Here is a 13,902-nt window from a genome sequence, read left to right as displayed (position 1 = left end):
CTTTTCTGGTTGTATCTTCGTCAAGGCCCGGTTCTTACAGATTGAAGGATATGGACGACAACGACATACCCAGATCTTGGAATGCGAATGAGCTTCGGCGATACTATGTGTAATATTGATGTAATCTTTTTTCATTTTTTCTATTGTACCTTTTTCCTTTCAAGAAGGGAGAAAGGTTTTTAATGGGGCCATATCTTGTAATTTTTCATTTTTTAGCCCCCAAATCCCCCAAAAAGATGTAATATGTAAATCTGAGCATGCACCGTCGAGTGCAAAAAGAAAAACAGGGAGAAGCTCAAAAGACGTCCCCAAGGGGATGTAGAGCATGACGAAGCTACAAAAAGTCATTCCTAAGGGAGAGCAGTGTAAGTTTTCTGCTCAAAAGTCGTTCCTAAGGGAATGCAGAGCCAAATACCGCCAAAATATAAGGCGAAGAAGTTCAAAAGTTGTTCCTAAGGGGATGCAGAACTTATACCGCCGAAATAGAAGGCGAAGAAGTTCAAAAGACGTTCCTAAGGGGATGCAAAACTTATACCACCGAAATAGAAGGTGAAGAAGCTCAAAAGACATTCCTAAGGGGATGCAAAGCTTAAGACTCAAAAGACGTTCCTAAGGGGATGAAGAGCTTAAGACTCAAAAGACGTTCCTAAGGGGATGCAGAGTCTGGGTGTGGCTTCGTGTGCGTGTGTTTGGACATTCATTTGCACATCACATTACATCATTCATTGCATTCATACACATTCATGTAGACATTTGTAGGATCATCATCATCATAACATAAAGTACAAACAGATACTTCGGCTTTGATATCAATGCTTCGATGAGCATAAAGAAGCAAGATATGCTTCGTTGTGTACGAAAAGAAGGGAAGGTGTTTTTCGCCTTCGGCTCAAAAGGAATGAGTTTCATCCACAACAAAGCAATTTACACATGAAAGGAAAGGTAAAAATATATTACAAGGTATGAACAAATATACAGAGTGATGTTCGATTCTTGATTACAATGTCTTTTACAAAGATAATACAAATGCCTCTAAAAGATCTATGCAGGCAGGCTTAAAGATCAGCTTCGGTGGCCTTCGGGGTCTGCTTCGGATCACTGATCTTCGGCATCATCATCCTACACACAACAAAATTTTATAAGGTAAAAGGTAATCACTAGAAAAGGTAAGTAACAGGTATAAGTTTCATACCGGCTTTAACAGGCTTCGGGCTTCATCGTTGGCTAGTTCTCGACCACCCTTCGCCCAAATCTGCGTTATAAATCTGCTTCCTATGCTTCGGGCTATATTAGGGATGTCAACTAAATCCGATGAAGATAAGCTGAAGTTTGGTCTATTTAAAATTTTTGCGTGCGTACAACCAGCTTTCAAAAATGCTGCAGCCGTGCCACGAGAAGCTAACAGGGTACAGAAGTCACCATGCCCTGCTATTACTTCGTCAAGTGCCTCAACTTTGCCTTCAATATGTTCAAAGGTGCTTGTTATATCTTTGGCCGAAGTAGTAAGCTTTTCAGCACTGGCTCCGACTGAGTTGAAAACCTTTTTTAATCGTTGTACGCAGCGATTGCCAAAATCCAGACATATGTCGCGAAGCTCCTTCAAAGATTGTTTTAGCTTCATGTTTTCGGTAGCTTCGGCTTCATACTTCGTCTGCAAGTGTTTTCTTTCCTGTTCGAAGCTCTCTGACTTCAGTAGGAGTTCCCTGTTTAATCTGATATTTTCGGCCTGCGCTTCTGCAAGAGAACCTTCCGCTGCTTGAAGTAGGAAGTCCTTTTCAAGAGAAGCTTCGTATTCTTTGATTTTGCTTTCCCGACCCTCGATTATAATTTCATTCTTCTTATCTTCGAGGTCATGTTGCATTTGCAGCGCTTTACTCAGCACCAAACTCTGTACATATTAGGCCTTCATTAGTTAACTTTATTGATTCAAACAAATAATAATTTTTTGTTTTATTATAAGAATCTTACCTTAAAGTTGGAATAAAACAAACTACCAACGATATGTTGTCGTCGGTAGCTGCTAATGTCGGCTTCAAGCTTCGGAAAACCGACACTCTTCGATAGAGTGCCGATTACCTTTGCCTCGATGCGGTCATGAACACATCCCAAGGCCTCTTCATTGATTCCACCAAAGAGCATGCGTCCTGGCTGGTAGCCACAGGAAATGTCGTATTCCTGTAGCTCCTTCTTCTCAGACTCAGATAGTTCCTGTCCGATCATGTTCTGAAGCTCAAAACCTTCTTCAGCTGATGTAGCTTCAACAATTTTCTTTCCTTTGTCAGGCACTGGGGCCATGATATGTTCTGCAGCTGCAACTGTTTCTTCTGTGCCCATATCCAATAATAATTTATCAATCCCAAACAAGGTAGCATCCAGGTTGGTAGCTTCGGTAGATAGGTTGATAGCTTCGGTGGCAGCTGCAGCTTCGGCAGATGTGTTTGTTTCAGCAGTGGCCTCGGTACTTGCAGTAGGTGCTATCTTAGATACCGAGGTCGAAGGAGGCGTCTTTTCAATAGCTTGCATCACGCTACCAATCCTTCGCTTCTTCAACCCATCTGCCTTCTTTGTAGCCGAAGGTTCTTGTTTCTTCTGAAAAAGCTTCGTTAGATGCAGTCCCAGAGGACTTAGCAGCTTGATAGGTAAGGATTCGGTCATTACCTTTAAAATATCTTCTACTTCGGTAGTGGTAGGTGTTGAAGGAGTTTCCTCCTCCACTTCAGTCATCTTCGGCTCTAGAGCTACAGCCTTTCTCTTCTTCAAAGCCGTCGCTTTCGGCTCGGGACTGGATTTTCTCTTCTTCAAAATTTTTTCATCCTCCTTTACCATTCTGGCAGCCTGCCTGCTCAGAATGCTGACAACTCTCTTCCTTTTTGCCCCTTCGGCACCTTTGTTGAGTCGCTCGTAATCAGGGTATTCAAAATTCAGAGCGTCCATTACTCGGTTCAACCTTCGCTTCGGTCGGGCATCGAAGGCTGCAGTCATTAATTGATCTTATTTTTTAGTGTAGTTTCCCAAAATTTCATTGCACATTGTCTCAATCATCTCTAGCCACTCTTGGCAAGGCTCTTTGAACTATTTCTCAAACTTAAAGCGATTCTTCTTCTTTGTTCCTTTTAGCTTCGACATACTCCATTCACTCAACGTTGGAGATATCCTGTTGGCCAGGTATTCTTGCACTAGATCCCTGGTGCTGATTTGTTCAGCCACCACTCTGAATTCTGCTATGGCCAGCTGGCATGGTGACCCTGGCTTCATGTTGCACAAAGGTCTAGTCATTCTGAAGCTTAAAGCCAGCGGGCACATGGCCATCATCATCAGTTTCCCCCTTTTCTTTTCATCGGCCTTGATATAAAACCATTCGCTCTTCCAGCCGGTTGGCCACTTGGTACGATAGCTGAGGACCGGAGCCTTCGTATCTTTGCGATACGCGAAGTTATAGCTGACAAAATTTTCGTGCAGCCCGTCTGCTCTAGCCTTTATTTGATAGTGCAATTCATGCACTCGGCAGAATGCTTCAACATTTGGGTCCATCCCCTGGCTCCGAAGGGCCCAGATGAAGATGCTGAGCCTAACGATAGCATTAGGGGTTAGCTGATGAAGATAAATTTCGCAATTATCCAAAACTTCTCCAATCATCTCGTTCAGGGGAAACCGTAATCCTGCTCTGAAAAAGCTTTTGAAAACTACTACTTCATCATCCTTAGGCGTCAGAGTGGTTTCTTCTCCAGCAAAACGAATAAGCTTCTTTTCAGCTCCTCCGAAGTAGCCCAGTTTCTTCATCATGGGCACGTCAGCTTCAGACACATTAGATTTCTCAAAATCCAGGTGGCTGGGTTTTGATGGGATCAAAATGTTATAATCTTTTTCTTCTTCTTCAATATCAGCCTGCTCAGCTTCGGCACCAGAAGTACCTTCGTCAACAGTTCCCTCTGTCACAACTAAGCTCGATTGTCTCATAACTTCAGAAATCAGAGCTGTCTCGGTGGTCTCAGTCACCTCTTCTTCACGAGTTACCCTTGCAGTCGAGCGTACTTTGGCCATCTAATGGATCTTTTGCGGTTTTTACGAAGTTGATGTCTTTTACAGTTTTGACGAAGCTCCCTTTTTTGATGAAGCTCTTTTTTTGATGAAGCTAGTTCAAAATGATGGTTCACTCGAGAATGCAGTGAAGAAGCTTCGGCTATGGTTAAATTTTTCAACGGCACAACAGTGCAATGGCAATGAATGATGTGGTACCTTCACACCTACCCGTCCGTTTATATAGTGCTGCAGGTGAGAAGGTGAATCGCCAAGTCGCCCGCACCCGCTGAACGGTGGACCACTCGGCGCCTGGGAAGTGAATCAGCAGATCGTTCGTACCCGTTGCGTGGTGGGCCACCTTGAGTTCCAAATATTTTAATCGTTTCTCGGCAACATGCTCAGGGAAGGTGTTTTGCGGACCTTCGGCATTCCGAAGCCTTTGAGATTTTTTCATGGATCCAGCTCGTTACGAAAAAAGATCTAGCACTGCGAAGGGGCTACTGTTGGGGGCCTGCTTCGTCACCGAAGGTCCTCTAAGCAAGTTGGCACAAGCATACATAACATGAAGGTATTGGCCGAAGCTACGATCCAGGGAGCTTCGGCATAGTGACATGCCTTGAGACGAAGGGCTGCACCAACTTAAAGAGGAAAAGACTGATCAGTCAATGATAGTTTGTGTCATGTTTACAATCACTTGTCGAGGGCATGAATGTAATTTCGATCGGGCTGCGTCCCGTGCCTATAAATAGATGAACAGTAACCCCATACTGTTCACGCTGACTTGTATTCACTCGTGCGTCACGCCTAGACTTTTGCCTTCTGTCAAGCCGAAGGTACAAATGTAATTCAATATTTTTCATGTTCATTCATGATGATATAATAAAGATATAGTAATGATGTCATATGATTATTCATGTTATCTCTCATGTTTCATATGCTTCTTCTTTCATTGATATATACTGCGATGATGAAGGTACGTCCTTCATGACCTTCGTCTGAAGATCATTATATCGTAAGGGAGATAATGCTTCGAAGGACGAAGGGCTTTAACCATTAACATTTTGTGTTGCCTTGTTCTTAACTCATAGCATTTGAGAACAAGTCCCCAACATGCCTTAATCACTTTCTCTTTGGTAAGACTTACACTTCATATGATCCCTCGCCGTAAGTGAGCTCATGCACATTATTCCCCACAACTTGTTGAGCAATGAGCATATGCGATCTCACTCTTGCTAAACTCACACCAGGTCAAGAACAGCTACCGTTGGAGAAGCATGAAGGATGCTACGATGAGTTCGGAGAGGTCTAGGTTGTCGTCTCCAAGTCAACTCTGATTGTGGAGGATCGTTGTCGTCACATGATGTATTTATTTAGCTATTTTGGACAAAACCCCTATTATATAATAAAGATGTGACATTGATTTTTGTACCATGAGTCATCAAATGAATGAGATTTGATCCTAGCACACATTTGATTCACGCCCGGTTTTGCCCTTGAATCCGAGTGTTACATTTTTATAGCTAGCTCGATCGTTCATCCTCCTTAAGCTAGTGAGGTGGTATTATCCGGGAGCGATGCTCTGCATGCTGCTTTATGTCGTGTTCGGTTTTGGTGTTTTCTCACGACTCATCTAATAGGTAAAGATCCATGTCAGGACCGGGGGTTAGATTAAAAAAGAAGCATGAGGACAAAAAATGCCATAACCTAGCTGCCTCTGCCTAGTCGTCTGTCCCTGCTTCCGAGCCCCGCTTAGCCACCTCCCACCGACCGACAGCCGCCGGAGTGCCCCTGCCTCCATGGCGCCGCGCCCTCCACCCGCCTACCCGGTGAGCCCACGATGCCACCTGGCCGCCCACCGCCTAGGCCACTCGTCGCTCGAGCTTGGTTGCTGGTGCTAAGCGTTACTGCATTTGTGCACCCGGCCAGGCAGCAGTCTGATCCTGCAGGCTACGACCAGCGGCCTTGCGTGGCTGCAACGGCCACCCCCTCAGGTCTTGTTCGGTTGTGTTTGGATTGAAGGGGATTGAGAGGGATTAGATCTCCTTCTATTCAATTTTGACTACGGAGAGATGTAATCCCCTTCAATCCACTTCGATCCAGACGCAACCGAACAAGCCCTCAAGCGGCCAGGCATCAACAGCTCAGGCCCTGTCCCAACCTTTGCAGTCTTCTCGCTTCTGATAGGTGACAATTGGTAACGTCTAATAAGGTGCACTATAGTCCTAACTTCAATAATTCAATTCAATAGAAGCCATTACTAGTTTGCTATGCTAAGGTGATATTTTTCACTTGGTATTATATATGGGCAACGTATCGTGTGTAAAAGGTTCTCCTGTGTAAACATGCTAAAACGCCTTAACAATCTTTGGATCCAGAATCAAAGGCTAATTTTAATCCCACCTAACCGCCACCGCACCAGATTACCAGGAGGGGGTTCTTTAGAAAAAACACAAGATTATCAGGTGGGATTAAGATTAGCTTTGATTCTGGATCCAAAGATTGTTAAAGCGTTTTAGCATGTTTATACGGGAGAACCTTTTACACAGGATATGTTGTCTTATATATATATATAGTCCTCGACTACCTGAGTTTAAATCTTGGGTCCGTGACAGGCAAAAACATGGCTTCTATCAGCTCATCCTAAATTTTCCTCATTCATCATTTGGAAAAACACTAAAGAAGTTATTTTGCTAAACAAATTGCAAAACGGAGCTAGAGCTGGAACTATTTTTTAGAGAAATCAGACCCTGTCAAAGGGGGCTTTAGTACAGATGAAGTAAGTAGAAGTGGCAGTAGGCGGTAGCCCAGCACAAACCTACTATTTTTGGGCAAAATCAACACAATATTAGGAGTAACATATAAGCGTGCAGCTCCCGAGTACTTTAAACACAGAAACCTCAAGATGAGCTGCAGCCAAGGTACCGCTACATCAAGAGTACCCAGGTTTTTTTTTCTTCTTTTTTTTTTGTCTCACCCAATCCCCTATCGATGCCGTATTGGACATAAAGATGGAGCAGGTATTCCGTGATCCAATTCCAACCACTCCCCAATCCCCATTGACCTTGTTAAATCAAATCCTAATAATCCATCATTCTGCACTCTCCAACTCCACCGTCTCCATTCTCCGATCGGAGGCTATATATATGCATGCATCCACACGCACTTATACATACACAGCCCAATTAGCAAGGAACACACTATCTAGCTAAACAAGCACACAACAGAAGCAGCAGGGTACCAAGCTAGCAACCTGGTCTTCATGGAGCTCCTCCCATGCATCGCCACGCTCCTCATCCTCCTGATCTCCAGCTCCCTGGCAGCAGCGACGTCGCCTGTGGGGACAATCGAGCGCGTAACTAAGCAACAGATCCTGGCAAGCATTCCGCCGGGCGGGGGCCCGCCCGTGCTCTTCCTCACGTCGCCTTCCGGCAAGTACGCGGCCTACTTCGTGCGGACGCACACCGTGCCGGGCGCCGGCGGGCTTGGCGCCGACTTCTGCTACGTCGAGATCATCGACACCACGACGGCCGCCGGCGCACATGGCGGCACCGTCGAGGGCGAGGGCGAGGGCGAGGGCGAGGGCGAGAGCGAGGCCGGGGCTGCTGGTGCAGCCGCCGGAGGAACGAGCGTGTGGGAATCGGAGTGCCGTCCCATCAGCACCGTCAACACATGCGCGCTGCTCCTGTCGTGGCATGGGCTGGAGGTGTTCGACGGCAGCGAGGAGGTGTGGCACGGCGAGACCAACACAGACGGCACCAACTTCCTCGAGACGCTAGAGCTCGTGGACGACGGCGACATGCGCATCCGCGACAAGGACGGCGAGCTCGCGTGGCGCGCCAGCGACGAGCCGCGGCACGCGCAGCACTGCGGCGCGCCGGGATCGCCGGGGCTCGCCACCGCGCTCCCGCCATTCGCCGAGCCGCTCGGCGCGCACAGCAGCAACCTCCCCTTTGGGCAGGAACCTGACGGCAACGGCCACTCGGCCGAGCTGCCCCAGGCGGCAGATGTCGGCAGCGGAGAAGCGGCCTTCGGTGCCGCCGCTGGTGTGGCTGGGCCTGAGCTCGGGCAGGGAGAGCACGACTCGGCATCCGTGTTCGGTGCCCAGCCGTTAGTGGATAACAGTCCCTATGACAGCAGGGCCTGGAAGGAGGGCCGTGGGGCCCATATCATCGCCGTATGGGTCGCTCTTTGCGTATCCGCTGTGCTTGGAGGGGGTCTCTAAATTTGGCGTCCCTACTGCTGCAATTGGTTGGCCGTGTTGTTTGCGTGGGGTGGGTGATGTTTGGTGTTTGCAATGGGTGATGGTTAAGTATGTGTTTCTTTTCTTTTTTTAGTTATTCGCTTGGATCAAATATATATTGTGTGACAGGGGATGTTTGGCTAATTGGAATCAATTGCTATTATATGTAAGGGGTGTTTGTACTGCATTGCTTTCAAGAAATTGAATATAGTAGCAACTTAAATTTGGCTTAAGAGTACTATGTCGATATTTTGATGCCAATATATTCTTTGTACTCATGTTTTGAGAGAGGGAGAGATTATACAAGATCGTCCTCATATGTTGTTACTTGCTATCATAGAAGTGAGTGTGCTCTAAATTTTACGCTATAAAATTTAAATATCATATTAGGATCGAGTCATATTTATATTTATTTTTAACTAAAATTTATTTAAGATCATACTATTTTAGTTTTTGTGAAAAAGCATTTTAATCACGATCCATTACTGTCTCTAAGCGTAACTCAGTTTGCTAAGTTCCTTCTTTCTTGGGGTGGAAAATTTTCATCTGGATAAGTCATTAACTTAGCATAGGTGCTTATATTAATTGTTTATTTATTTTTAAAGAAATATCGCTATTCTTTCAATTGATAGGCAATAGAGGAAAAACATTTATATGCAGAAGTCATACAGACGTGTTTATATGACAATTTCTATGCAATGTTATGTGCCCTTTATATGCTTGTTTCACCAGGTGAGTAATCAAATCGAGCTGGCTTAAATAACTAGATCGAACAATTTTGTAGACTATACGCTACGAGTAGATAGTCAGAAGAAAAAAATTCAATATATATGTATGACTGGACGGTATTTAGTTGATGCTCCACTGGCTTCACTTGTTCCTGCATACAATGCTTTTTTCGATAACAGATGACATGACCATCTATAAAGAGACTTCTCTGTGTAATAACTTTACAAAATTTTTAATCTTTATTATTTAAGTCTCCTTAAGGTGTTCAAACGGATAAAGTACATGCACATGCTTTCACCCAAGTGACCGTGCTTGCATCTGTACTACTTACGCGCGACCTACGCGCTGTTTTTTAATGATTCTATATAAAAATGCATTGTAGAACATAATATTGATAGTTTTTCACGTAAACAAATGGAAGGTATAATGTAATTCCTTGCAATGAAGGAAAAAAATTCTAATGTAAGTGGCTGATTGATAAGGCTGAAGTACCCGATTTTTTGTGAGAGGAGATAATTCCGATCTGGCGGAAGATGACTCTCGCGATCCAACTACGACAAGCAAGCCTGAGACGCCAATGCAATCGCTGAACCAACTCCTTGTGGTTACCGACCTTGCTGTTGCAAGATCAGCCTTGGTGCAAGATCAGCCTGATCCTGAAGATTGTTTCCTGCACGCAATCGAAGAACGAACAAGAAAAAGATGCGAGCAATCTAATCTATTACTCGTGGGTGGTCTGCGCGTGTTCGGGAATAGCTAAGGCTAATCTAAAACAAAACTCCAGCGACAAAGGAGGCGCATGTCCTAGTTAAATAGAAAGAGGGGGTGTAGCCCCTGGTGGCGGCCAAGGTGGAAAAACGCACCCTAGGGGCAGCCCATCCTAGGTCCTCCACATTGGGCCGCAGTTGGGCCGGTCATCTATTCTTTTGATCCCTCATTATTCAGTAGCGTGACGAAGTTAAGATCTCATGCACGGGACCGAGTGATTGGCCCAGCTAATGAAGGAAGTGGCGTCTGAGGTGGAGTTGGCCTAGCTGAGGAGGGAAGTGGCGCCTAAGGTGGAGGTGCTACTGGTGTAGTCGTACTCGTGTTGCAGTTGATGTCCTCATCATCCAAGTTGATGTCCTCATCATCCTCCCCTTCTTGAAGTGAAGTTCTCGACGGTAACTCGTCATCCTCGCCCATGTATAGTTTCAAATCTGCAACATTAAAACTAGTGGAAACACTAAATTCCGCAGGCAGGTCAAGGATATAAGCATTATCATTAATCTTTGTTAGCACCTTGAAAGGACCAGCAACATGAGGCATTAATTTAGAACGACGCAAAGTAGGAAACTGATCTGTCGAAGTGGGAATTCTCCGGCCGGGTGCCGGAATGCACCCACCCTAAATCCTAAGATGAGGAAGGGGCTTAAGCGTTTTGCCTGTCTTGCTAAGCGATCACCGAGCACATGAACACGCGAGGATTTAGAGTGGTTCGGGCCGCCGGAGCTTAATACCCTACTCAACTGTATGATGGATTGCTGTGGAAGCTTGAGAGTTGAGAGTTTGAGTATGGTCTAAGAGAGCCCCCTGTAACGTTGCATGCCTCCCCTTTTATAGCTAAGGGGGCATGTACAACGGAACTGAGCCCTGACATGTGGGCCCAGGAACATCACGGATGTAGTACTTGGAGCTACTAATGTTTGCTGTTGGAGCAATCTTCTTGCGCCCTGACATTCGAGATCTGCGTAGCATCGGCGTGCAGGGGAAGCTTCTCGTATAAGCGATGATGGACACAGTGCGCCGCGCGGCACGGACGCACTGTTTGACAATGGACTGGACAGGTGCGCCGTCTGCAGGATGGCCCTGGCTAAGGGGGCACATCACCTATCAGCAGGGTGGGCAGGCGGTGCGTCCTCTCCGCAATAAATGCAGAGACCGCGCGGCTTAGAGGCCTTACGTCAGGCTCCGCCCGCTGGCTTATGTCACGGGCTACAAGCCACGTGGAAGTAGCGGGTCTCTACCTGGGTGGGGAGTGCAAGCACACAGGATAAGGCCTGAAACGTGTTAGTACCGGACCCTTGCTTATGCCAGGGTATCTCCTGTCCCGGGACCTTGTTGTGGCCCAGACCTTACTTGGAGGGATCTGGACCCCATTCAAGGGACCCAGTGCTTACTTGGGAGTCCCAGACCGTAATCGGGGGTCCGGGTTGTGCGTATAGGGGTCCGGTGCTCTCTTGCGGAGGTCCGGTCCAAATGAAACATCCTGGGATGTATCACCTTTTCTCGCCACGTGGTGCCCCTTGAGGCGTCCACGCGGTGGTGCCGGGTGCTGTTCACCGTGTGGCTAGAGATCGACGTACGGGCACCGCGCCGTCATACTGTAGTGGGGGGTACCCCTGATTCAGGGTACCGACAATGGCCCCCGGGCCTGCCTCAGGGGAGGATACGAGCCTGCAGGTGGGGCCAAAGTCTGGCTGGCGATTGATTCGCTGTTTTTGCGCGCCCGTTGGTGTAATTGCTGCCGGTCCGCCCTTGGTCACGCCGAGTGCCACGCCTGCCCCCGCGGCCGACTGACCTGTGACCTCCGCACTTAATGGCTTTGTTGGGCCATGCGCGGGGTGCCTCGAGTCGTTGCATTGGTTTTGAAAATCTAACTCCTCCGTCTTCTGCGGCGGCCCCGAGGAGGCGTGGTACTGGTGCGAGTGGCGGTGCGACTTCTCTGTACGCAGAAACCAGTGCGCCGGGTGCATGACATGTGGGCCTGGGCCCCCATGCCAGAGGATGGATTGCTGGTTGCAGCGAAGCCGAGGGGGCGCACAACCGCGGGGCGGTTGTATGCTCCTTGTGCAGCGGTTCGCCTTCTTGACCGCTGGTTGCGGCGAAGATGAAAGGGCGTATAACCGCGGGGCGGTTGCACCCTCCTTGTGCGGCGGTTCGCCTTCTTCACGCTTTGGGCCAGCTTGTATGACATGTGAGGCCTGGTCCCCGTGTCATAGGATGGGAACCTTGGTGCGCATCGGGGGAGGCCCTGCCCGTGACGCTTCGGGGCGCGAGCGGGGAAATCTGCCTTTTAAAAGGGGTTCATCCTCGAGTAGCAGCCATGTTTTGCTTCTCTCCTACTCACGACATCCTTTCGCCTCCGAGCTCCCTGCGCCCCTTTGCCTTCAAGGTCTCTGCTTCACGTTGCCGTAGTTTGCCATGGCCTTGTGACTTCATCCCGAGCACGCCCAGACTGAGCGAGTGCTCGAAATGGTATACCGCCTGCTTGGATGGAATGCGCCGGTGCTCGGCAGAAGGATTTGTGCCGACGTCATCCACTCCGATGAGCTTGCCGCAAGAGAGTTCATGCCTTTTGTCATCCCTAGTAGGCCGGTGCTACCGGTCTTGTCTCCCCTTTGCTGGAGGTGCGCGGCCTTGTGGGAGCGGCGCTCTTCCATCGGTGCTTGGCTTCAAGGATGTTCATCAGCCTCGCGGTGGTGGGGAGCGAGCTGAGCTGTGGCTTCGCCTCCCACATGGGCTGGTGCCTGCCTCTTCCTCTAGCATTCGGAGGAAAAGGATGATCACCAGCCTTGTGAAGGAGGCGAACTTCGGCTACGCGGTCCCGGCCAGACCGCAAGCACCGCCTTCCGCTGTGCTCCCAGCTCCATGGCTTAGATGGTCTTGTCCTCACCCCCGTAGGGGGACGGAGGCGAGGACCTCTTCACAATGGCGCGCACGTTGAGGTGGTCGCCACCGCTGGGGAGGCTGCCCGACGTAGAGGTGGTCGCCGCTGCTGGTGAGGCTGCCCATTGCAGAGGTGGTTGCCTCTGCTGGCGAGCCACTCAGAGATGAGGTAGTCATCGCCGCTGGCGAGCCGTCGGTGCAGAGGTGGTCGTTGCTGTCGGTGCAGAGGTGGTCGCCTCCGCTGGCGAGCCGCTCGGAGCTAGCTACCCACGCGGCCCTACTGGTGTGGAGGTAGTTCATACCTGTAGAGTAGAGATAGAGCTAGGACTCCACTTGAAGGCGGATGTAATACTTTTTGCTTTTTGTAAGGTACTTTTGAGTACTATTTATCAAGCAGTATTATCACTTATCTGTGTACCACTTGTCCCTGTTGTGTGTGGTGTAACTGGTTCCTCCTTGGAACCTGGCCCCCCTGGGATGTAGGCTCGATTTATCGAGGCTGCAGGCCAGCATACGTAAGAAAGAGTTGGCGATGGCCCCCAGGAGGTAGCCTCGACTGGGACCTAGGCCTGCACACAGCTTTGGCTAGGGAGCATTAGTAGTACACCCAGAGGACCCGCCATCTGACACTAGCCATCCTTTGGTACACGCTCGGGACTTGCAGGGTCTAGTCTGGGAGGCCAAGTTGTGCGTCCGAACCCCTTGGATGGTGGTTCTAGGTACTAGGACACCCGTCGCAGAGTGGTGGAGCGTGCAGGCCCACGGTACGGGACCAGGCTGAGCGGCTACACAGGCTCCGGACCACCCCAGGAGACAAGTGTCCATTCTCTAGTTTTGGACCCCAGGTTGTCGGACCCACAGGATTTATAGTTCCAAATACTAGGGTACCCATCACGTAGTGGTGGAGTGTGCAGGCTTTTGGGTACGGGACCAGGCTAAGTGGCCACACAGGCTCCGGACCACCCCATGGAACGAGCTCCCGTTCTCTAGAACCGGCTCCTAGGCTGTCGAGCCCTCCTGCTTTCGCAGAGAGGTCCTAAACTGCAAGCCTGGATGTTCAATTTGGATGTCATTATGCCTGATGGAAAGGGAACTGTTTGGGTGGGTTGGATAAAATAATATCTGGAAAACTGCAAGGTAAGACCATGGAGTAGTAGGTTAAACTATCATAGAGGCACGTGTGAGGGGGTAAATCTTTTCTTTATAACTTGTCATGCATGGGTGCAGACCAACAGGCCGGGCTTATGAGGGCGGACCTCACCGGG

The 13,902-nt window shown here is 48.7% G+C and overlaps 1 protein-coding gene across 1 annotated transcript; it reads left to right on the top strand.

The window, feature by feature from the left end:
* Positions 1–7,199: 7,199 nt before the first annotated feature.
* On the top strand, positions 7,200–8,491 carry LOC100216976 (uncharacterized). The gene has a single exon (NM_001143356.1). It carries the CDS (start codon positions 7,280–7,282, stop codon positions 8,240–8,242), a length of 963 nt encoding a protein of 320 aa, NP_001136828.1. The 5' UTR covers positions 7,200–7,279; the 3' UTR covers positions 8,243–8,491.
* Positions 8,492–13,902: the final 5,411 nt, after the last annotated feature.

The sequence above is a fragment of the Zea mays genome, chromosome 1 (genome assembly GCF_902167145.1).
Source record: "Zea mays cultivar B73 chromosome 1, Zm-B73-REFERENCE-NAM-5.0, whole genome shotgun sequence".
Lineage (NCBI taxonomy): Eukaryota > Viridiplantae > Streptophyta > Magnoliopsida > Poales > Poaceae > Zea > Zea mays.
The sequence above is the reverse complement of the archived record's forward strand: the minus strand, read 5'-3'. Positions and strand labels throughout refer to the sequence as shown.